We start from the raw sequence: 21,687 nt of genomic DNA, 5'->3' as shown, positions 1-21,687 counted from the left end.
ATATACTTATTTAGTAATAAGTTTGGCATTGAAGATCATTTAAAAAAAATAATAAATTATATAATTAAATCGAGAAAATTATTACTAAAATATGTCTAAATTATGACTGAGATAAAGTTGAATTTGTAATAAAATGCAAGGAAGGTATAATGATAAAATACGAGTATAATATAAGTAATAAGCATAAGCTAAATTATACTTCAAATCAATGTATACCTTTTTAATGAGTTTATAGAGTACATACATATATATTTTGAAACTTATGAAAATGTATAGTAAAAATAAAGATAAGAATAGTTGAATCTAATTTCCTTCGTTATTTTTCAGCATTTTCATTTTGTTGTATTGTGTCTAATACATATATTTATATATTTGCGAGTGATAAAAATGCTATATGGCTATATAATATACTAATATGCATCCCTGAGGTTATTCGCTTTTTTTAGTTATATATTTAAATATATATATTGCTATTTTTATTTTATTATTTTTTAACAATTCTATCATAACACTATTCATATTTTCATATAGCATACATATGTAAAGAGTATTTAAAATCCTTATTAAAAAAAATTGATAATATATTATCAAGGTGGTGACAAGACGAAAAAAAAAATATATAAATAAAAAGTAAAATGAATGGAAAATTTTCAAATGTTATAAAAAGGAATAATAATGACGAAAATAATAAAAAAGTAAATAAAGTTTATATTTACAATAAAAAAAATAAGAAATTTATTGAAAATAATACGATTAGCTCAAGCAATACAAATAATACAAATAACACAAATAATACAAGCAACACAAGCAATAATTCGAGTAAGAAAAATATATTATTTTTAAACACACAAAATGAAATAGAGAGAAAATCACAAAAAAATTTTTTTTTTTTGCATAATATTAAGGAACGAAAAAGTATATTAAAAAAAAAAAAAAAAATTAGCCATATGAAACGTCTTGAAAATGTAAATAATAATGGTATTGATCTTTCAACGATTTCTTATATGGAAGAAAATAATTTCTATGATAATAACAATAAAAAAACATTAAGAATACCTCCTGAATTTAGTACCACTAAGAAAGCCCCTAAAGTTACACACGGGAGTATTGATTCTGTTAAAAAAAAAAACTATGAAAATTTAAGTGATGATAAAAAACATTTGGTTAATACGAGTGGGAAAATAAGTGATATTGGTAATACATTAGGGAACAATAATATCGGGGGAAGCAATATTGCGATTAAAAAGTTGGAAAATAAGAAATCGCCAATAATATTTTGGAAAGGCAACGAAAGGGAAATCATAAAGAAAAATTACAGTTCTAATAATAATACAAATAGGATAATAAATTATAATGATCAAACATTAAAAATATTTTGTAATTTAAATAAAGAAAATAATAAAAACGGTGTAAAAACAAATAAAACCAATAACTTTATATCAAATTCTAATGACAATAAAAATATCAAGAGAAAACCCATGGAAAATGAAGTTGCACACACAGATGTAAATATTAGCAACACAGGGAATAGCTGTATGCGCACTGATCCCCAAAGGACAATATGCATAATTGGTGATGAAACAAAAAATAATGCATATGAAATGAATAAAACAATTACCAAAAATATGTTATCCATAAATGATAATAAAAATTTTATGGGGAATATGAATGAATACCCAATTACGTCTAAAAATATATATGATAGTATATATATACCTCAAATAAATATTAAAAATATAAATAACTCTTATCCTAGAAATAATAATAATTTGGGAACATATTCATATGGTGTAAACAATAATACTAAAAGTGGAGTTGGGAATAATTCTAATGACACGGTTAACATTGGTAATAATAATACTATAAATATAAATGGGTTAAAAAAATGTGATAGTTCCAATTTAATTAATACACTAAACGAATACTCAAATGTAAAGGTGGCAGTGCGTATTAGGCCTATTCCTGATGACGAAGAAAAAATAGTTTCAATTTTTAATAATAATTATGTACTTATTGAAAAAACAAATGAAAAAGAATCATATTTATTATCGCAAAAAAAGAAACAATCAACATATGTCTTTGATACAGTTTTTGATGTGAATGCTAGTCAAGAAGAAGTATTTTATCATACATCTAAACCTTTGATTCCTCATGTTTTCAAAGGGATAAATTGCACAGTTTTTGCATATGGAGCAACCGGCTCAGGAAAAACTTATACTATGTTAGATGATAAAAATCAGAATGGAATTGTTCAATTATCTCTTTTAGAATTATTTACAATTATAAAAGATAAAAAATGTAAAAATGTAAAAGTACTCATGAGTTTTTTAGAAGTCTATAATGAAACTATACGTGATTTGTTAGGAAAGGAAAAAAATAAAACATTAGAAGTACAAGAAGATGTAGCAGAAGTTAAAGTTAGTAATTTATGTGAAATAGAAATACAATCATATGAACAAGCAATGTTATTAATTAATGAAGGAGTTCGAAACAGAAAGATGTCACCTACTAGAGCTAATAAAGTATCTAGTAGATCTCACGCAATTTTACAAATATATGTATTAAATGAAATGCTTGACAGTAATATGAATGTAATAAATTATAAAGCAAAACTATGTTTTGTTGATTTAGCTGGTTCTGAAAGAGCTAGTGCTACATCTAATAAAGGGGAGCGATTTAAAGAAGGTTCATATATTAATCAATCATTATTAGCATTAGCTAATTGCATCAACTCATTAGCATCTAATAGAAATTTAGCAAAAGTAAGAGTCAAATACAGAGACAGTAAACTAACACATTTGTTAAAAAATTCATTAGAAGGAAATTGTTTAGTTGTTATGATAGCTAATATTAATCCTTCTAGGAAATGTTTCCAAGAATCTAATAATACCCTAAAATATGCATTTAGAGCACGAAATATAAAACTATGTGCAACTGTACAAACTAATGATAATAAAGAGACTGATATTGAAAAAATTTTAAAAAAAAATTATGTCTTGCAAAAAGAATATGATTCATTATTAATAAAGCATAAATCTCTTAGAGAGTTTTATTTTCGATTAAAAAATCTATTCTGTTTATATAAAATTATACATTCATGTTATCAAAAAAAAGAAAACACAATAGAAAATGTATCTATTTTAGGATTAAAACAAGATATATCTATTTATGAGCAATTAATAAAAATTAAGTTAGATGAAGCAAAAAATAAAATTGATTCTATGAATGATGATGATGACAAAAATTTTATAAATATATTTGATTCGAATATCCATCGAAATCTTAATTATTTTATTCATAATACAAATTTTAGTATTTTAAATGAGGGAAATGAGAAATTGATGGATTTGCTTAACCGAGTTTTCTCGCAACAAAGTATAGAAAATGAAATTATGTCAAGTAACGGGGAAACTGATGCAGGTATGCTCAATAATACCACCGTAAATACAGTTTGCTCAAGTAATAATATAGTAGACAATATAGGGCCAAGCAATAGTACAGTTGATAATACCCATTATACTGATGGGACTTCCTACAATGTTGAATCACATAATATGAAAAATGATTTCCTTACCAGTTCAAATGGTCAAGATAATAAAAATGGGAACATGGAAGGAAACCAAATTTCAATATGTGATGCAAACAATTCAGAAAATTATCTAAAAAGTAATTTTGAAAACAGTGAATTTAACATAAATAAAGAGGAGGAATATTGTGAGAACAACTTAAGCAATGAAAACATGTCTGTAAAATGCAAAAACAATTTGAACTACAATGCTATTAAGTGTAATGAAATAAATACAAATGTACAAGAAGATAAAAATAATTCCCAAAAAGTGATATTTAACGATAATTTTGGTGAAAAAAATAAAAACGAAATAAATAATAAAAAAATTGTACCAAAAAAAACTTATCCTAAGAGAAATGTAGTCAAGCATGTAGAAAATTCAATGAGTAATAACATGGATGGTAATAAAAAAAATGTTAAGGGAATTACTAAGGAGATACCTAAGGGACTTGCTAAGGGGAATAGTGTGGGAAATTCTAGAGGAAATGTTAAAAAAATATATGGAAAAATTGTTACAAAAACAAACGAAAAAAGAGATGATGAAATATTTGGTAAAAGTATTGATAAAGCATATGATATAAATAATAAGGACAAACCCTACCTAAAATTTCCAAGCACAATTGCAGAAGAAGGCCAGCTACAAACGTTTCATAATAATCTGACGGATATGCAAAATTCTATTTTTTTTAATACAATAAATAAACAAATAGATGGATCTTCGCATTTACCAATACTGCAAAATAATATGGCTCAACTATTGTTGCAAAATAACATACTTGCAAATAATTTTATTTTAGACGGAAAACCAAATATCAAAGATATTTCAGCTGATATTATAAAGAGTAATATTAATATAAGTAATAATAATATTCTAAATAATCAAAATATAAATAATAAGGAAATAACAATAAAAGATACAAGCAATATTAATATGGAGGCAAAAGATAATTCAACAGAATCAAATTTAGACAATGTGCCTGATGAATTTCAGGATGTACGTCCGTTGGCTACTATAGATGTAAACATGTTTAAAATGATGGAAACGAATGAAACAACAGTTAGCGACAATGACAACGATGATAATAATAATAACGATATGGTTAATTCATCTAATCATATTTTAAATTTCTATAAAAACTATACGGAACAAATGATGAAAAATAATATTGACTATAAAGAAAACAAAAGAGGGTTTGCTTTGGTTGACGAAAACAATAAATATGAAAATACAGATGAAAATTTAATACTCAAAAAGCAGAAAGTTAAGAATAAATAGCGAAGAGTAACAACACGGTAATTTGGAGTGCGAATTAATGTTTATGTCTTCAGAAAAAATAGAAACAATGAAAAAGGTATACCCGATTAATATAGTCATGATATGAAATAAAGTAATATCAATAAGATGGATCAAATTAAGGAACTAGGATAAAGATAGCTATGAAGAAACATTTTTAACGAACAAAGTTGTAGCAAACAAGCAACCCATTGGACATTATGATTCTTGAGAAGAGGGGATAAAAAGGAATCAAGTATTTTTAAATTGCATAAAATATATATGAATGTGTGCAAATTTAGGGGATTACAATTTTCTTTTAAATTTCTAAGAGACTAATACTACGTATTTCGTCGTAAGAAGCTATGTGTGTTACGAATAACAAAAAAGCAAACACAAAATTAGATAACCATAATAGTGATAATAGAATTGCTTTGTTCAAGGTGCAAGCAATGAACACGTGTGTATATATCATATAACTATTTATATGGGAGATGTGTTATACAGTCACTACCAAGTTGATCAATTTTGATGTGCATACTCCCCTTCAAATATCTTTTGTTTTTAAATGTGAAAATAAAATTTTCCACTTTTTTTTAAGAACAAAGTAAAAATATGTTTATGTGAAAAATATATGCATTATTTAATATTGCCTTAATAAAATATTAATCTTTTAAAGAATATTTTTTATATGTAAAATCAGTGTTAAATAAATGGTCTATTTTAAATTAATGCTTATCTTTTTTCTTTTACTTTTTTTCTTTTATTAATTTTATTATCATACTATATTATATATTCATTCATTAATTATTATTATTTTCTTATTTTTTAATTCTTAAAGGAACAAAAACAAATAAGAAATGTGCATGCAATATATATAGTCAGTAGTTTCATTGAATATTTATTATGTTGTATTTTTATGTATATTTATGCATATCCGCTTAATATTTTATTATTAAATGTAAAGGGGACATCTTTTTCGTTTTTTTATAAACTTGTATATTTAAAGAAATAATTTAAATGTAACTCATTTATTATTTTAAAATATTACAATTTATAATTAATATAATTTTTATTTTTTTATTTCCTTAAAAAAATATATATGACATAAAAAAACGATTGGTTATTATTTTCATCGATTTTTTTATTATTTTTATACGAATATGGATAAGAAAATACAAAAAAGGGAATGAGGAAAATAGCAAAACAAATGTATACCAGTTTAATGATAGTAAATAAAAGGCTTTTCTTTTAAAGTTACAGAAAAATATAAGGAATTGGCGCACTTTTATAAAAAACAAAGGAAACTAAAAATATACTTCGAATATATTATCTATAAATGATAGGAAATTTTTTTAAGTTAATTTCATAATTATGTAATATTTGGCATTTAAAGATGCCTACATATGAATATATTACAATATTAACATGAATTCTTCATTTTCACCACATGTATAAAGGATTTAGTGTGTCTTATAGCAAACAGGCATTTTACAGCAATAGAGATAAGTTTCTACACATATATGAACAAAAATTAATTATTTGATCATGAATAAGCGCAGTTATATATGCATATAATTTTTTTAATAATAAAAAAATAATAGAAATACGCATACAAAAGAAAACATGGGTATATTTGATAAAATAAAGAGTATAGAAAAATTAAATGAAACAGAATTGAAAAATCTTGGCACAACTAATGCTTCATGGCATGACCAGTATAAGGAGTCTAGTTATATTTACATAGGTATCACATAAATAAAATTTTGTAATAAACACTTTCGAAAAAATAAATATATGCATATGTTCTGTTAATATGCAAAAATTTAAACATGATACTTTTATTAATGTTTATGCTTGATACATAGGTAACTTGGATAACCGATTAACTGAGGGGGATATCGTGATCGTATTTTCACAATTTGGAGAACCCATAGATGTTAATTTGGTTCGAGATAAGGAAACAGGTACGCTAGTTAATTTAACAGTGAAATTACAACAAAGAGGACAGTTTTATAAATGCATATACTTATTTGTTTATAATTGCTATCATTGCACACTGCAATTGTTGAGGGTATTCCGATTTCATACTATCTTTATTTACGACTTTTTTTTTGGTTTAGGAAAATCAAAAGGATATTGTTTCTTGGCATATGAAGACCAGAGAAGTACAATATTAGCAGTAGATAATTTCAATGGGTTCAAACTTTTAGATAGACCACTAGTAGTTGATCACATATTAAATTACAGGCTCCCACAAAAATATATGGAAAATGATGTAATACATACATGTGCAAATATACATATGTATAGCTATATATTTTTTCATTATATTTAACTTGAAAAACTATAAATTTTTTTAACTTTAATTGCTTCACAGGAAATGGACAAATACAAACCAACCGGTGCAGAAGGCCAAGGTATAGGAGTATATAATGTAGTCGAAAGTGAAATAAAATTATCAAAAGCTTTTGAAAAGCTCAATAATAATCATAATAAATATAGCCAACAAAAACTAATGGATGAAGACGAATTATGGTCAATGAATTTTGAAAAGTTAATAAAAGGAGATAGAGATAAAAAAAAAAAAGATGGTAGTGACTCATATTCTTCAGATGGAAATAAAAACAGAGAAAGTGAACATAAAAAATCTAAAAAATCGTCAAAAACACATAGGAATAAAAGAGAATACGACACCAAAGGATATGATGAAAGGGATAGAGAAAGAGACCGATATAGAGATAGAAAAAGGGACCATGAAAAAGACAGAGATAGGCATAGAGATAGGAAAAGAAATAGAGATAGAGATGGAGATAGAGAACGAGATAGAAAAAGAGATAAAGAATAAGCTCTAATTGTGTAGCATCTGACTATGAGTGAGCAATGTATGATGATGAAGGAAGATAAATATGCATCCATATGAATACATATATTTTTGATAATATATATCGTATGTAAAATTTACTATAAATGCATAGTAAGTGAAAATGATAAAATTTCTTATTATACTACCCCTACTTTTTTTTAAACCTTTATCATTTATGCTTGCGTCAAAGCATGCCTACTATCATTGCATGAACAATTTTAACTTTGAAAATTTACATCTACGTATGTTTGTTTTGTTTTTATATTTCATTTATATTTTTTTGTGTAAAATAAACCATATTTTGTTTACTTTTAAATTATTTTAATTGCATTTTATATAAAGTATCATTTTTTAAAAGTAAACGATATAAAGTTTTCCCCCGCATTTTAACACTTTATTTATATAAAATACCGAACTATTTATATATGCCTAAAAATATATAGAATTATTTTTACACAGATATTCCTCTGTTTTTTCTAAATAATTTACATAAACGAAGATATCAATTAATTGGTTTATTTAATTAAATAATATTTCATTATATATATTTTTAAATTATTATAATGTTAAATATTTTCCGAATTTGCTCTAAAGTTAATTTATTTTATATTTTATTTTCTAAAAATAAATGGATAATATACTATGCACAAAACACAAAGTATGAGACATATAACAATATGCATACATAAGTATATAATAATATTTATAGAAATGTAATTAATTATTTTTGTTTTTTTTCATTGATGTATAGTTTGGAGTTTTCATTCCCACATATCAATATGTTCTGCATTTTATATACTACAATAATATGCGCGGCATGCAACATAAGAATATATATGTGCGTAATTACATACAGAAATATACACACAAATTATACACTTACATATACACGTGCATATGCATATATATAAGGCTATAGACATGATATTTCTTTTTTTTAAAGACAATCTTAAAGTGTACAATAAAGAGAGAAGTTATGCAAATATACTTTAGAAAATATACATACTTATGATATATATATTCTCTCTAAATTTTATTTGCTTAATCTACTTCTTCCATTTTTGAATCAGCACCTTCAATAGTTTCTTCGAGGGGTGGTAATTCGATATCGTTATTATCATCTTCATCTATTGATAAGCCTAATTTAATCATTCTATGTATTCTTTTTGAGAATGTGGTTGGTTCTTCAAGAGCAAAACCAGATGTCAAAAGAGATGTATCGAATAATAACCAGATTAAATCTTTGACGGTTTTGTCGGACTTATCTGCATCGGCCTTTTGTTTTAAGGCTGTAATAATTGGGTGTCTTGCATTGATTTCCATAATTTTCTTTGACAACATATAGCTAGTCATAGAATTATCTCTTAATGCTTGTGCTTTCATAATTCTTTCCATATTTGCTGACCATCCAAATTCAGATGTAACTAAAACACATGGAGAATCTGTAATTCTTTGTCCAACTACAACTTTCTCTACTTTTTCGTGTAATACATCTTTAATTACTTTACATAATCCTTCATATTCAGCTTTCAAAGTTTCAAAGCTTTTCTTTGCTTCTTCAGAGTCTTCAATATCTAATCCTTCTTTAGTACAGCATTTCAATTTTTTACCATCGAAATCTTTTAATTGTTGTACTGCATATTCATCAATTGGGTCAACCATATATATAACTTCAAATCCTCTCTTTGTCAATGCCTCTAAAAATGGTGAGTTGGATACTGCATTGATAGATTCTCCTGTAATATAGTAAATGTCTTTTTGGTTGTCTTTCATTCTGTCAACATAATCTTTTAATCCAATCATTTCATCTCCGGATTTGGAGGTTTGGAATCTTAATAATTCAGTAATCTATAAAAGGGGAACAAATTAAAAAAATATAAAATATGGTATTTATTTCAATGGAAAAAAATAAAAGAACATCAAACAATACACAGACAAAAAATTCCATGACAACGGGGATAATTGAAATATTATGAAGAAGGTAATTTCATTTTGATTCGTTTTTTTTCGAATCAGAAAATAAAACCCTCCCTTTTATTTCTCATGCCATAAAAATGGATAGTATATTTTTATTTCAATTATCAAATATATTGGGAATACATGAAGATTTTGAATGTGCATATATATATTGTTTCGCTTTTATGACTCAATGCATTTAATTATCATGGCCGTTCAAAAAATTTTAAACGTTTTTTGCCGTCTTATTCATTTAAATCGTAAAAACGAAAAAATGAACAATAAATGCATGCCAAGGTAATAAGCGATTTTATAAAACACTAATGTTTAGTTAATTACTCAAAATATAACACTTTGAGTAATTACATTAATGCTTTATAAATTTTATTATTCCAAACGTCTGGACACACATGCATTTGAATTTTTAATACGTATATCACAAAGAGTGATATTCATATTATTTTTGCATATATGTAATTAAATTTGGAATAAAAGTGAAATCTGCCATATTTGTATAGGTATGGGTAAGGCAATGCATGTGCATTATCCCAAATGCTTCGTGAGGGGTATGAGAAAACACACGCTGAAACCTCAACTAAGCAACTTTCCAAATGTTGGCAAATTAAACTTGATAATAGTAAAAATAAAGGCATATAAAGCCTTCTTTAATAATATATGATAAACTTTTACCACATTAAGTTTACAAAATGTGATAGTGATGTATATATGCTAATTCCTTGCATGTATGCCTTATATATATCCCCATTTGCGAATAAAAATATGAGCATATAATTCATACTAGTATATATAGCAAAATAGTAACAAATGTAACATAAATAAGGCATATAGAAGATTATTCATTGCGAATAAATTACCTTTGCTCTGTTGGCATTGTCTTCGTGGATACCTAACTTCAAGTTTTTGCTGAATTGTTCATAAAATTTCTTATAGTTATCTTTGTTTTCTGCTAATTCTGCAAACATATCTAAGCATTTTTTGATAAGATTTTTTTTGATAACTTTTAATATTTTATTTTGTTGTAATGATTCTCTTGAAATATTAAGTGGTAAATCTTCTGAATCGACAACACCCTTAACAAAGTTAAGCCATTCTGGAATAATTTCTTCACAATCATCCATAATAAAAACTCTACGTACATATAATTTAATGTTATTTCTTTTTTTTCTATTTTCAAACATATCGAAAGGTGCTCTTTTTGGAATAAATAATAAAGCTTTAAATTCAAGTTGTCCTTCAACTGAGAAATGTTTAACAGCTAAGTGATCTTCCCAATCATTAGTTAATGATTTATAGAAGCTTGCATATTCTTCGTTAGTGACTTCTTCTGGTTTTCTCATCCATAATGGTTTTTGTTTATTTAATTCTTCCCATTCATGTTCAACAGTGTGGATTTTCTTTTTTTTCTTTTCTTTCTTTTTCTTTTCTTCATTTTCTAATTCTTCAGTGACATCTTCAACTTTTGGTCTGTCTTCTCCATCTTCTTTCTTTTCAGCATCTTCACCTTCTTTTTTTTCACCGTCTTGTGCTTCTTCATCTTCAGATTCGGTAATTTCTTTTTCATTTTGTCTTTCACAGTATAATTTAATTGGGAAAGAAATAAATTCGGAGTGTTTTTTTACTAAATCTTTAATTCTCTTTTCTTCTAAATATTCTAATTGATCTTCTTTTAAGTGTAATATAATTTTTGTACCTCTGCCAATTTTTTCATTGGTTTCATCTTTTGTTACAGTAAATGAACCACCTGCAGCGGATTCCCATACATATTGTTCGTCATCATTATTTTTTGATATAACTACGACATGATCAGCAACAAGGTAAGCAGAATAAAAACCAACACCAAATTGACCAATCATAGATATATCTCCACTTGCTTGGATAGCTTCCATAAAAGCCTTAGTACCGGATCTGGCAATAGTACCTAAATTATTTATTAAATCATTTTTTGTCATACCAATACCAGAATCTTCAATAGTTAAAGTGTTATTGGTCTTATCTGGAATGATTCTAATGAAAAATTCAGGCTCGGCTTGGAGTTTCTGAGTATCAGTGATTGATTCATATCTTATTTTGTCAAGAGCATCACTAGCATTGCTAATAAGTTCTCTTAAGAAAATTTCTTTGTTGCTGTAGAAAGTGTTGATGATTAAACTCATCAATTGCCTAATATCGGCATTGAATGCAAATGTTTCTTTTGACATTGTTTAGATAATATTATTAAATAAAAAATTTTATTAAATTTAATGTGGGAAAAGGTGTGCCCTATTGTATATAACAGTTTATATATGTAGAATAAATAAACGCGTTTAACTGAGGGTAAAAAATCGTACAAAATAAAAAATATAATATTTTATTTATTTGTATGTTATTATGTTGGTGAAATATCGCCTTATATATATTTATAAATATATAAATATTTTTCAACAGCAGAATGGGAACAAAAATTAATATATTAAAAAAATGTAGTATAAATTTATATAAAATATATCTTTATGATAATTAATTAAAATATTTTCTTAATTCAAAGTGGGAAATTTTATTTTATTAAAATTTTGTATTTTTTATTATATACTATAATAAATTTATTTTAATTTAATTATTTTTTTAAATAGTATCTTACATATGCAGAAAAAAATTAATGTGCCTTTTTTTTTAATACATAAATTAAAGTATTAATTTAATATAAAAAATACAAGATGGTTTTTTGCATAGCTTTTTTACATAATAAATGTATATGTAGAATAAAAGTGCTGCAATTATGATAACCAAAATACCACTATAATTTGTGACTATTAAATATCCAAGCCCCATTAGCCCCTTGCCACGGGGCCATTTTTTCCAATTTTAAACCAAGTACATAGGAAAAAGGAATATATATTATACGCGTAATTAAATATACTAGCATATCATATCTATATAATCTTAATTAAAATGTTCATTATTAAATGGCTAATAACGCATATTACTAATGATCCCGTCATTTATACAAATAAAATATGCATATGTAAATTCCTTCCAATTTCCAGTGTACTTTAAAAAAGAGAGTTATATTTTTTTTAGTGCATTACAAATTAAAAAAAATGCTGTTTTATAAGGGACCTTAAATTGTAATATATATTACATATGGAATAAGCCAATTAATCTTCATTTTTATTTGTATATTAAAAAAAAATACATATAAAAAAATATAATATTTTTTATAAGATAATATTTATTTTTACTACAAAATATGAAGGATATGTACGCGCGCTTAATCAGCAAGGTATTGCGTTTTCCCTATATGGCATTTTTATGAATTCCGGCCGTATTTTTCATTCATATATATTTATAGCAACGTGCTATTTCGTTCATAATATGATGTATTATCAATTAATAGAAAGGTGTGGCCTTTGAATAGCTAATAAATCATATTCATTATATGTATAGAATAGGTGACTATAAATATATATTTATATATAATATATAAGTTCTTTATTCACTTTACTATTTTTTTAAATTTTTTACTAGGTGTTAATTTTTTTTAGCTATAATATATAAGTAGCTATTTATCCATCATAGAGAGTACATATATGTGTATTATAATATATATTATTTATGAATGTATATAATGTGTGTTATTTAAGGTACTTAATTCTGGGGGGAGCTCAATAAATAAATGTGGCATACATATGTTTTTTTACTTTAAATTTGTAATATTAAAATAAAATAATGAAATAATAAAACACACATTTTAATATAAAAACTATAGGATATTTTTTAACCGCGATATTATGTAAAAATGTACGTAATAGTTTTCTTATATAATAATGTATTATTTCTTCAAATTATGTGTGTAAAGGTATTATTTGGAATTATATTCCAAAACATTTAAAGCTGCTTTCAATGAAATGAAATAACGTAAAACCAATTTAAAAGAAAATCAAATTAATGAAAAAGGTTTAAAGGAAGTTAAAAAAAACATATATATATTTATTAGTTTTGTATGATATAAAAATGTGTCTTTACAATGTGACAAAAAATTAATAAATAAAAATAAAACATCACTCATAATGATGAAAAGTTTTACTTTTTTTGATAATATAGTTCATATTTCTTTGCATACAACACCAGGTATATGCATATATAAAACATCCTAAAAATATTTCTTGTATTGTAATTATTTATAACCACTAGATTTATCCCACCATTGGTCTTTTTCGCCCTCTTTGTTTGACTGAAAAAAAAACAACAAATGGACAACCACATTTAATGCAATATAAAAAAATATCTATTATGTTTTATATTTATACTTATTCTTTTTAATTTATAAGCAAACCTGTTTCTAGTTTTTTGCTGATTAAATCAAAATTGTTTGATTGAGTTTCATATCCCAATAAAATGTCTTCTTCCTGTTTTTATTAAATTGAAATAAATAAATGAGTATACCATATATAAAGGCTCACATAAATGTGTATGAAATAAATAATTTATATAGAATTTACCAATTTAGGAAATTCACTATGGAAGCTTTTAATGGCTTTCAAGAGAACAAACAAATCCACAGCCTTATCCTACAAAAGTTAATTTATATGAATGCATGTAAGGCTAACATCAATGTATGTATATGTGTGAGCAGACATATTGTAACTTTAGTATTTTTTCTGGAATTCTCTATTGTAAGGAATTATGTTTTTTTAAAAAGGTTTAGTATAATTTGTTCATTTGCAAGTTTTATTCTCTATTTTTCTTACCTCAACCGAAGCTGATAAAAAGGATAGACCAAAATCGATAACACAAAGCTTTACCTCCGCGATATCAGCCAATTCATAAGGGGTATTATTTAAATTATTAAAAATTTCATTTTCATTAATATATGAATGTCTTAAAATTAAATTTGATGTAGTAAAATCCCCATGTATTACATTTCCATTATGTATTTTTGCTAATGTAATACCAATGAATTTAGGAATACTCGGTTGATATTGTTTGATATTTTTTAATATATTATTTATTGTACAGCCATTGACATATTCAAAATATAGGCTTTTTTCTTTTGTATCAACAAAATATAAATATGGTACATCAATATTTAAACTGGCTAGTTTTTTAGTAAATTTTATTTCATTTGATACTCTTAATTTTCGTATTTTTGAATCAATCTTTTTGTGTCTATAATATTTTCTGTAAATTACTTTTTTAATTGCTTCCTTTCCAATGAAATCACATTTATATATTTTCTAAAAAAAACAAACATGAAGAAATATACAAAAAGTTAAGCTATATATCTAAAAAAGGTACACTGTTCAAGTTGGTTAATGATCAAAATGTGCAAATAGAGTAATTTATTCATGTAAAAAATATGTTCTGCTACGACACTTATGAATAAGTTTATATATGTATAATATGGGCATAATTTGTTATATGCCTCTTTATTGTCATTTTATATTTTTCATTATATATTTCTTATATTACAGCATCGGATCCAGCCGATATCAAGGTATAGTTCATTGTGCACTGAATGTATTATAATTTTATGTTTTTCTTCAAATTGTCTTTCTTTTACAGTTTTATCATTATACGAATTCCTTATTTATGTGTGTTTGAACTATATCTGCATGTGGAAATGTATTGAAAAGAATTAAAATATATTTATATTATTACTACATTGATATATTTACGCATAATAGTATGTCACATTATTGTCTCCGTATATATAATCATCGTGAAAACACGATTTCTTGCTCATATACAAAAATAATGGAAGATAATTGTCATTTTTCTTACTTTAAATAAAATATCAGGATTAAAAAAATTACTATATATTTTTTCTTATTATTAAATTTTTATTTTAAAAAAATGATAAAATAGCTTATAGGTTGTTTTGGGAATATAAATATTTTTTTATATGTAAAATATATTGCAATGGTATTTTCCCCTATCCATCACTTTCGTATGAAAATTAGCGAATTGGGGAATAATATAAACGGGAAAATTGAAAAAAAAAACTTGAATAAATAGTAATAACGAAAAATTACGTCTAATGTGCTGATTGATTGTTCCTTTATCCGGCATGAATAATACATATGTATATACATACATGCATATTACTAGATGCTAAATTATTTGTTTAGATGTTCGATTACCAATTATTTCTATGAAAATTTATGTTCTTCAATTTTCTAATCTAATAAAACGTGGCAACAAAGCTGTATTTTTTTTTTTTTAAAGGAGCGATAATATTTACATTGGCACGAATACGTGAATCGTTTTTTCTCTTTCATAAAAATTTGTATTTATATATTGGGGAATAAAGAGAAAAATTCTTCCAAGTATAATATTTTGTTATTTAATTAAATATCGTAAAAAAGAAAACGTATTTTTTTTGTTTTAATATTGCACGTTTTTTTTTTTCAACGTCGGATTTTTTGCATCTCTTGCCCCATATCGAAATGAGCATCACAATAAAGGAAAGTTTAGAACATGTTTGCAACGTTTTAAATTATTTTGGTATAGAATATATAACCCCTGAATTATTAAGAAGAGGAAAAAATAACAAAAGAGTGGAAAGAAGAAAAGTAATAATAAAATACACATTTTTAATAAATGATTTATGCCTTTTATACTTTTTTGATTTTAAGAGAAAGTTTAAATCTACATATAATGAATATATAAAAAAAGAAATTTTAAAAGTTGAAAAGTTATTTATAAAAAATAATAAACAAAATGAAGATGAAATAGAAATAAATGAAAGTAATTATGGGGATGTATTAAGTAAGAGGCAAGGCGGCGAATATGTTCATTATAACCTTAGTGGTGTTGTTACATACAATTGTGATAATAATGTTATTGGTTATGATGATGAAGACTATTTTTTTGAAGAATTAGGTGAAGATGTGCATTATTTTGACGATTTTTATTTAATATCACCAATTGTTGTACTTTTACTAGAATATTTTGAATACCCGAGGTTATATCAATTGATGAAATGTAATTTTCAAATGGCAAAGGAGTTATTATTATGTATTGGATTTTTGTTTGATTGTTTTTGTTTGTTTGAACATTATGATAAGAAACAACCATTCTATGAGATATTCTTTCGAAAAGTATGCGATGGGGATTCTAATAGTAATAGCAGAATGCATGGCTTGAACAAGATGAAAGGAAAAGCTGCACAGACACAACAAAATATAAAAAATAAAAATAATGATGATAATGACTCTGAGGATGACGAAGAATGCAATTTCTACCATGTGATAAACGAAGCAATGCTTATGCTATCAAACAAGCCACATGAATTAGAAATATTTGGGTATAAACATTTTTACAATTTTTTGGAAAAATTAAAAAAAGAAAAAAAAAGAAATAAAACAAGCAAAACCAATAATGATGAAAGAATGACCCGTTTGGGAACCACAGTTTATGATGATAAAAAAGATAAAAAAAAACATGATGGTGATGAATTAGCCACTGGTGAAAAGGAAAATAATAATATTAGTGAGCTATCAAAAGAAGAAAAAGGAATACAAGGAAATAACAAAAGTTATGAGAACAATAGAAATACTGAATCGAATGCAAAAAGGAATACAATAGAGATAAACGAATATGAAGAGTGTATCAACATAAATAATACAAAAAAAGAGGTACAGTGTAACCTTTCCATTGCTGAATATGCAGAATATGACTATTCAAAATATCAAGAAGATTTTTTTACTAATTATAGCAATATTAATGTGTATGATAACGATGAAAATAATGGCTTATATTTTAATAACGATAACAGTAGTATATATATGAAGGAATTATTTAAACATATAAATAATAATTGCAATAAATTAATACAAATACAAAATAAAATATGTTTTAATACAAATCAATTACAAAATTATGATAAAAACAGATTAATATTGTTTCATAAATTTCATACCCTCATAAATTCATATACAGAAAGACATAACATTGTGATAAATTTTAATAGTAACATAAATAGTTTAGGGTATTCCCAAAATAATAAGTTAGATTCTACCTATGTTAATAATCAGACGAAGGTAGACTTGACAAACAATCTCTTGTTTACTGTCATTATAGATGCTGAAAGAGATAAGGATGAAATTGAAATGAAACTAAACAGTTTGAGAGATGAAATAAATACAAATAGTAATGTTAATGATAAAAACAGAATAAAACCAAATTCAATGAATATTGGAAAATCGTCTTCTACTTATGAGCAAGAAGAAGAATATAATTCATTTTTTGGCCACCCCGAAAATATAAACTATGATTTATTAAATGATAAAATAACAATAAACGAATTTAGAGTTTTAAACGATGTTCAATTATATAATAAAATTGTTAATGTTTATAAATATGGAACTGATTTTTTTTATTGGGAACATTTAAGAGCTGTTTTTTGGTTATGGTTACAATCTATATTTTCTGACAATTTAGATGAACAGGAAAATGATGAGCAAGAAGATGGAAAACAAACACATATTGATAATAATCATGCAGATTTTTATGACATTAACAACAACCAATTTTTTTACGATAATATAATTTCATCTGAAAAGGACGAGAATCTGTATATCCATATTTTGGGGGTAATGCAGATAAATTAACTTTATTTTCGTGGAATATGATATATATTTGAATATTGCATTAGGCAGTTATATTTATGCACTTGAACTTTTGTTTTATGTATCTTTTTTATATTTCATTTTTATTTTCCCTTTTTTCGGGTCACCTAAAACAGGACTTGGGGAACTTTGAAAGCATCTACAAACTTCTGAAGGGATATATTCAAGAGAAGGGATGCACATCGGGTTACAACAAAATAGGAAGTGATGATCCATTAAAAGATATTGTAAAATATATAAATGATTTACATAAAGAATATGAAGCTTTTTACAATTATAAAAAAAGAGCTAAAAATTTAGACGAAGAAATGTTCGTAGTATTTTTAGAAGAAAAGAAAAAGAATATGATAATAAGTACAAATGTTGAAAAGGAAGATTATACATATTTAGCAAGTATTGTAAACAAAAATTTAATTAATATTGACAAAATCTTAAAATATAACCCAATACTAAATTTTAGTAATATTATGGAGGGAATAAAAAAAGCCAACTTTATTAGGCCCGTTATAGATATTAATAAAATTGAAAATGACGATTGGAATAATATACATATGTATCACAAAAAAAATAAAATAGCACTTATTAAAAATCCTAAAAATGGAGAAGGAAGAGAAGGGGCAACCACAGAAGCTAGCAATGATAAAAGAAATACATACATAATTGATTTAGCTTCGAATTCGAGTTACAAAATTATGTCCAAACCTATAACCTATGCTTCAACAATTTTTAATTATTCAGACCAATTCATATCGAATAATGATATATATACATTTTCGGACAACATTTATAAGGCTACAGAAAGCATTAACCAAATTGTAGAAATGAAACAACATAAATGTATCCATAATTTTTATCATGCTCTTAGAAAAGTGGAAAAATATATGAACTGTGTAGCGTATAACTTATAAGATTAAATTAAGAAATCGAAAGAACCAAAGAGATATAGTTTTCTTATTTTTTACTACAGAAAAAAATATTCCATATATAGTAATTTTTATAAGTCCTTTTTTCTTTTATATATATAAAGGAGGGATATATTTAAAGATATTATGGATAGCTATGTCTACAATTATATATATATTAAATACATAATTTGATATGTATGTAGGCATTCCCATGTGCTGTTCATATATATATAGATGCAATCTTGTGTGGCTAACATTGTTTTTTTTGGTGATTTTTTTACTAGTTCACACTCATTTATATTTTCCTCCCTTTTGAAAAAGTAAACCTATTCGAAATCTATATTATTCATGCCACAGATTCAAAATGTTCGTTTGTTCGATCAATTTAAAATTAATTACATATGTATATTATATAATATACAATTTTATTTATTTTTATATATTTTTTATGTGCTTTTTTTAAAACATTATAAAAAATTTTCATGCATCATTTGTTTTTATATATATATGTCATTGAAACTATGCATATATACATCATTTATTAATTTTTATGCCTATAGCGTATGTTTGTTTATATACGAAACGATAAAATTTTTTGCCGTTTTAGCGCATGAAAAAAATTGACAAAATTTTCAAAAATAAACTGTATATATGCAAATAGAAATGAATTAATACAAAAAAATTGTAAATATAATATACTATTGAATCAATCGCTAAATTATATAAATTATTTGGTATTGCAAAATTAAAAAGATTTTCGATATAAATATATTTATTACATAAATATAGGAAATAAAATAACGCTTTCAAGATTTTTCCGATTCCAGCGTTTATTTAAATAAAACTAATTATATTCTTTAATTTTTTATGATTTAAAATTTGTATATCTTGATATTTTTTTTACCTTTTTAATTAAAGTATCGTGAAAAAAAATGATAATACCAGTTCGCTGCTTTACTTGTGGAAAATTAATTGGAAATCTTTGGAGCTTATATGAAAAAAAATTAGATGAAGGAATATCGAAATGTGATGCTTTAGACGAATTAAATTTATCAAGATATTGTTGTAGAAGAATGATGTTAACTCACGCAGACATGATGGATAAATTGTTATGTTATAATATTTATGAGAGAAAGTTATAAATTACTTTATATATAGAGAATTGGAATTTGAAGTGTGCGAAAGCAAAATAAATTAGTAAAATCATACCATGAAAATTATTATCGGAAAAATAATAATAAATAAAATAAATAGTGGATGATTTGGCAAATGAATGAATTAAGGAAAAGAAATGAAAACATATATTATATCATTCTGGACTGAAAAAATCACAAAATTTAATATTCCAAGCAACTCCAGTTACTATAACAACCTATTTTAGTAGGTTCGTAAAAATGTGGGTTTATATTGAGGAAGAATTTTAATGCTGACGTCTTTTAACCCTCCAGTAAAAACAATGGGAATATACAAAATTTGATGTGAAAAATACAATTAATGTATATATATGGAAGAATCCATATGCATCAATATATTCTTTAATTTATTCTATAAAATTAACGTATATATCGATAGATTCTCTTTTTGCTTTAATTATATCAATTATGGATAATGGATCAATCATAATATTATTGTTATATAATAAATTAAATTTGTCATAGGGCCTTTGTAAGCTTTTAGATAACTTGAGTTTTAGATAACCCACTTCAATACTAAGGTTTTCATATACAGTTTCGATATCGCCATTGGGTAAGTGAAATAATATTTTAATTTGTTCTTCATTCTCAATATTTTGTTTTTCTTTATCTTCTTCCATTGGTAATGAAATCGAGCCTTTAAAAAAATGAGCCATTTTAATTTTTTCGTTACATGCATAAAGTTACCAATGCTGTGGTATATGTATGTCTATATATATTTTTTTAACGTTATTAATATACTTGAATATATGAAAATTTATCTCTTCGATATACTGCCTTATATAAGGAAATAATTTTTTTATATATTGTATTGAATATGCTATATATGCCATGCATATGTATATATTATACGTATATATATATATATATATATATATCATGGGTATGAATGCCAAACGTTTTCGTGCTATATGTTTTTGTTAAATGCCCAAATATTCTCAACTGGATAATCCTTTACATTTAAATTAACGAATTAGTGTATTTTATAAAAATAAAAAGAACTTAAATAGGTAAAATGTTTACCAATCTATTTTTCTTTCACGCTAGTTTTTTTGCGGTATTGGAAAATAAAGAAATTTTATTTTAAATGCCATTATAGTGAAAAAATTATGAAAAAAATGCAAAGCATGTAAATGGTATCCAAATATGATGTATACCTTTTGTTCACATACGCTATATAATGTAAAATCAAATGACAAAAAAAATGCATATGTATTGTGGCAAATAATTCTCCAAATAAATTCCAAAATGCTAAATAAAAAGTGAACAAAATCAAAAAAATAAAACAAAAAATAT

At 24.7% G+C, this 21,687-nt stretch overlaps 7 protein-coding genes across 7 annotated transcripts; 4 read left to right on the top strand and 3 right to left on the bottom strand.

The window, feature by feature from the left end:
- Positions 1 to 635: 635 nt before the first annotated feature.
- PVVCY_1000760 (kinesin-8, putative) lies at positions 636 to 4,844 on the top strand (the record flags this gene model as incomplete). Its single annotated transcript, XM_037634416.1, has 1 exon — positions 636 to 4,844. One exon carries the CDS (start codon positions 636 to 638, stop codon positions 4,842 to 4,844), a length of 4,209 nt encoding a protein of 1,402 aa, XP_037490515.1.
- Positions 4,845 to 6,467: 1,623 nt separating this feature from the next.
- PVVCY_1000750 (RNA-binding protein, putative) lies at positions 6,468 to 7,689 on the top strand (the record flags this gene model as incomplete). The annotated part of the gene is made up of 4 exons (XM_037634415.1): positions 6,468 to 6,588; positions 6,710 to 6,808; positions 6,965 to 7,119; positions 7,222 to 7,689. The coding sequence occupies 4 exons, from the start codon at positions 6,468 to 6,470 to the stop codon at positions 7,687 to 7,689; spliced, it is 843 nt and encodes a 280-aa protein (XP_037490514.1).
- Positions 7,690 to 8,748: 1,059 nt separating this feature from the next.
- PVVCY_1000740 (heat shock protein 90, putative) lies at positions 8,749 to 11,882 on the bottom strand (the record flags this gene model as incomplete). Its single annotated transcript, XM_037634414.1, has 2 exons — positions 8,749 to 9,555; positions 10,539 to 11,882. 2 exons carry the CDS (start codon positions 11,880 to 11,882, stop codon positions 8,749 to 8,751), a joined length of 2,151 nt encoding a protein of 716 aa, XP_037490513.1.
- A 1,974-nt stretch (positions 11,883 to 13,856) lies between these two features.
- PVVCY_1000730 (EKC/KEOPS complex subunit BUD32, putative) lies at positions 13,857 to 15,168 on the bottom strand (the record flags this gene model as incomplete). Its single annotated transcript, XM_037634413.1, has 5 exons — positions 13,857 to 13,894; positions 13,997 to 14,069; positions 14,163 to 14,231; positions 14,412 to 14,897; positions 15,133 to 15,168. 5 exons carry the CDS (start codon positions 15,166 to 15,168, stop codon positions 13,857 to 13,859), a joined length of 702 nt encoding a protein of 233 aa, XP_037490512.1.
- Positions 15,169 to 16,109: 941 nt separating this feature from the next.
- On the top strand, positions 16,110 to 19,201 carry PVVCY_1000720 (conserved Plasmodium protein, unknown function; the record flags this gene model as incomplete). The annotated part of the gene is made up of 2 exons (XM_037634412.1): positions 16,110 to 18,257; positions 18,410 to 19,201. 2 exons carry the CDS (start codon positions 16,110 to 16,112, stop codon positions 19,199 to 19,201), a joined length of 2,940 nt encoding a protein of 979 aa, XP_037490511.1.
- A 929-nt stretch (positions 19,202 to 20,130) lies between these two features.
- Positions 20,131 to 20,340, top strand: PVVCY_1000710 (DNA-directed RNA polymerases I, II, and III subunit RPABC5, putative; the record flags this gene model as incomplete). Its single annotated transcript, XM_037634411.1, has 1 exon — positions 20,131 to 20,340. One exon carries the CDS (start codon positions 20,131 to 20,133, stop codon positions 20,338 to 20,340), a length of 210 nt encoding a protein of 69 aa, XP_037490510.1.
- A 398-nt stretch (positions 20,341 to 20,738) lies between these two features.
- Positions 20,739 to 21,047, bottom strand: PVVCY_1000700 (conserved Plasmodium protein, unknown function; the record flags this gene model as incomplete). Its single annotated transcript, XM_037634410.1, has 1 exon — positions 20,739 to 21,047. The coding sequence occupies one exon, from the start codon at positions 21,045 to 21,047 to the stop codon at positions 20,739 to 20,741; it is 309 nt and encodes a 102-aa protein (XP_037490509.1).
- Positions 21,048 to 21,687: the final 640 nt, after the last annotated feature.

The sequence above is a fragment of the Plasmodium vinckei genome (genome assembly GCF_900681995.1).
Source record: "Plasmodium vinckei vinckei genome assembly, chromosome: PVVCY_10".
NCBI lineage: Eukaryota > Apicomplexa > Aconoidasida > Haemosporida > Plasmodiidae > Plasmodium > Plasmodium vinckei.
This window is presented reverse-complemented; position numbering and strand designations above follow the sequence as displayed.